General features: G+C 53.3%; 1 protein-coding gene across 1 annotated transcript; it reads left to right on the top strand.

Annotated features, from left to right (window-relative positions):
- Positions 1 to 307: 307 nt before the first annotated feature.
- LOC119585421 (vegetative cell wall protein gp1-like) lies at positions 308 to 3445 on the top strand. Its single transcript, XM_037934083.1, has 3 exons — positions 308 to 359; positions 2237 to 2863; positions 2907 to 3445. Exons 1-3 carry the CDS (start codon positions 308 to 310, stop codon positions 3443 to 3445), a joined length of 1218 nt encoding a protein of 405 aa, XP_037790011.1.
- The last annotated feature ends 20 nt before the right edge of the window (positions 3446 to 3465 follow it).

Here is a 3465-nt window from a genome sequence, read left to right as displayed (position 1 = left end):
TGACTGATGACCTTTTATCGCTGCAGGTGAGTGAGCGCCTCCGAATCCGTGCCGAGCAAGTGCATCGATCTGATTCGAACGGAAGGCGGCCAGCCCGAGAGGCCGCTCGCCGCCGTCCGATTCCCCTGCTTCGTTTGGTTCGTTTGTATGAAGCTTCCGGGCAGTGCATGCGTGTTTTCTTTTTCTTTTTAGGATATTTACTTGCTTTATATAGTGAAAAGTGCATATCATTCCGTTGATCTCTCCTGTCTGGTGAGTTTGTCGTTTTCTCATGTAGGAGTAGAAGATATATATATTTTTTAGGGCAATGTTGAGGCGTAACCTCGGCTTCTGCCTCTGGATTCGGAATTCGGACAAATGTAGGGCCTGTGTTTACTTACTACTTGGGTCGCATCTGCACCTTCGGTAGTGATGTTTTGCGACTGTACATATACCGCAATGTATATTCGTGTAAATCAGTAATTTGGTCTACTCGCCTATGTAAGTGAAAGAAATACTCAAAAAAATCATTCTACAACGATAAAGATACTGATTCTTATAATCACGACGGCAAGGTGTGCTCTTGGAAACCCATTACAAGTTACAAGCATTTCCTCATATTTCGTTCTGAAAAAAAAAAAAAAACTTTACGCACCTTTATGACGTCACGGCAAAGTAAGCTTCCCAAGAAGCTCTCGGAAGCTCTTCGAACATTTTTGTTTGATATTCGGTGAACGAGACATTTCCAGTATTTTCCAGTTTGCTTCAAGTCAAACGTGAGTTCTTTCACTCACTCAGCTCACTTTCCCTCCCTCAGCTCACTCTGCCTCCTTCAGCTCACCCTCCCTCATTCAGCTCATTGTCCCTCCTTCAGCTCACTCTCACTCCTTCAGCTCACTCTCCCTCCTTCAGCTCACTCTCCCTCCTTCAGCTCACTCTCCCTCCTTCAGCTCACTCTCTCTCCCTCATTTCACTCTCCCTCCTTCAGCTCACTCTCCCTCCTTCATCTCACTCTCCCTCCTTCAGCTCACTCTCTCTCCTTCAGCTCACTCTCCCTCCTTCAGCTCACTCTCTCTCCCTCATTTCACTCTCCCTCCTTCATCTCACTCTCCCTCCCTCATCTCACTCTCCCTCCTTCAGCTCACTCTCTCTCCCTCATTTCACTCTCCCTCCTTCAGCTCACTCTCTCTCCCTCATTTCACTCTCCCTCCTTCAGCTCACTCTCCCTCCTTCAGCTCACTCTCTCTCCCTCATTTCACTCTGCCTCCTTCATCTCACTCTCTCTCCCTCATTTCACTCTCCCTCCTTCAGCTCACTCTCCCTCCTTCAGCTCACTCTCCCTCCTTCATCTCACTCTGCCTCCTTCATCTCACTCTCTCTCCCTCATTTCACTCTGCCTCCTTCATCTCACTCTCCCTCCTTCAGCTCACTCTCCCTCCTTCATCTCACTCTCTCTCCTTCAGCTCACTCTCTCTCCCTCATTTCACTCTCCCTCCTTCAGCTCACTCTCCCTCCTTCAGCTCACTCTCTCTCCCTCATTTCACTCTCCCTCCTTCAGCTCACTCTCTCTCCTTCAGCTCACTCTCTCTCCCTCATTTCACTCTCCCTCCTTCAGCTCACTCTCTCTCCCTCATTTCACTCTGCCTCCTTCATCTCACTCTCCCTCCCTCATTTCACTCTCCCTCCTTCAGCTCACTCTCCCTCCTTCAGCTCACTCTGCCTCCTTCATCTCACTCTCCCTCCTTCAGCTCACTCTCCCTCCTTCATCTCACTCTCCCTCCCTCATTTCACTCTCCCTCCTTCAGCTCACTCTCCTCCTTCAGCTCACTCTCCCTCCCTCATTTCACTCTCCCTCCCTCATCTCACTCTCCCTCCCTCATTTCACTCTCCCTCCTTCAGCTCACTCTCCTTCCTTCAGCTCACTCTCTCTCCCTCATTTCACTCTCCCTCCTTCATCTCACTCTCCCTCCCTCATTTCACTCTCCCTCCTTCAGCTCACTCTCCCTCCTTCAGCTCACTCTCTCTCCTCATTTCACTCTCCTCCTTCAGCTCACTCTCCCTCCTTCAGCTCACTCTCCCTCCCTCAGCTCACTCTCCTTCCTTCAGCTCACTCTCCCTCCCTCATTTCACTCTCCCTCCTTCAGCTCACTCTCTCTCCCTAAGCTCACTGCAACCTTGCTTCAGCTCAGTCTCCTTCCTTCAGCGCGGTTCCTTTCACCTTCAGAGCCATAAATCTTAGCTTTGACCCCATTCCCAGCTCGCGATTCCCACCCGTTCCCAGCTCGTGATTCCCACCCATTCCCAGCTCGTGATTCCCACCCATTCCCAGCTCGTGATTCCCACCCATTCCCAGCTCGTGATTCCCACCCGTTCCCAGCTCGTGATTCCCACCCATTCCCAGCTCGTGATTCCCACCCGTTCCCAGCTCGTGATTCCCACCCATTCCCAGCTCGTGATTCCCACCCATTCCCAGCTCGTGATTCCCACCCATTCCCAGCTCGTGATTCCCACCCGTTCCCAGCTCGTGATTCCCACCCGTTCCCAGCTCGCGATTCCCACCCATTCCCAGCTCGTGATTCCCACCCATTCCCAGCTCGTGATTCCCACCCGTTCCCAGCTTGTGATTCCCACCCATTCCCAGCTCGCGATTCCCACCCATTCCCTGCTCGTGATTCCCACCCATTCCCAGCTCGTGATTCCCACCCATTCCCTGCTCGTGATTCCCACCCGTTCCCAGCTCGTGATTCCCACCCGTTCCCAGCTCGTGATTCCCACCCATTCCAGCTCGTGATTCCCACCCGTTCCCAGCTCGTGATTCCCTCACATTCCCAGATCGTGATTCCCACCCCATTCCCAGCTCGTGATTCTCACCCATTCCCAGCTCGTGATTCCCACCATTCCCTGCTCGTGATTCCCACCCATTCCAGCTCGTGATTCCCACCCATTCCCTGCTCGTGATTCCCACCCATTCCCAGCTCGTGATTCCCACCCGTTCCCAGCTCGTGATTCCCACCCGTTCCCAGCTCGTGATTCCCACCCATTCCCAGCTCGTGATTCCCACCCATTCCCAGCTCGCGATTCCCACCCATTCCCAGCTCGTGATTCCCACCCATTCCCAGCTCGTGATTCCCACCCATTCCCAGCTCGTGATTCCCACCCATTCCCAGCTCGTGATTCCCACCCGTTCCCAGCTCGTGATTCCCACCCGTTCCCAGCTCGTGATTCCCACCCGTTCCCAGCTCGTGATTCCCACCCATTCCCTGCTCGTGATTCCCACCCCTTCTCAGCTCGTGATTCCCACCCATTCCCAGCTCGTGATTCCCACCCATTCCCAGCTCGTGATTCCCACCCGTTCCCAGCTCGTGATTCCCACCCGTTCCCAGCTCGTGATTCCCACCCATTCCCTGCTCGTGATTCCCACCCATTCCCTGCTCGTGATTCTCACCCATTCCCAGTTGGAGTTTAAGGCAATCTTGAGATGCGACG

This window comes from Penaeus monodon, chromosome 19 (genome assembly GCF_015228065.2).
Source record: "Penaeus monodon isolate SGIC_2016 chromosome 19, NSTDA_Pmon_1, whole genome shotgun sequence".
Taxonomy (NCBI): Eukaryota; Metazoa; Arthropoda; class Malacostraca; order Decapoda; family Penaeidae; genus Penaeus; species Penaeus monodon.
Note: the sequence above shows the minus strand (reverse complement) of the source record. Positions and strands in the feature narration are given on the sequence as shown.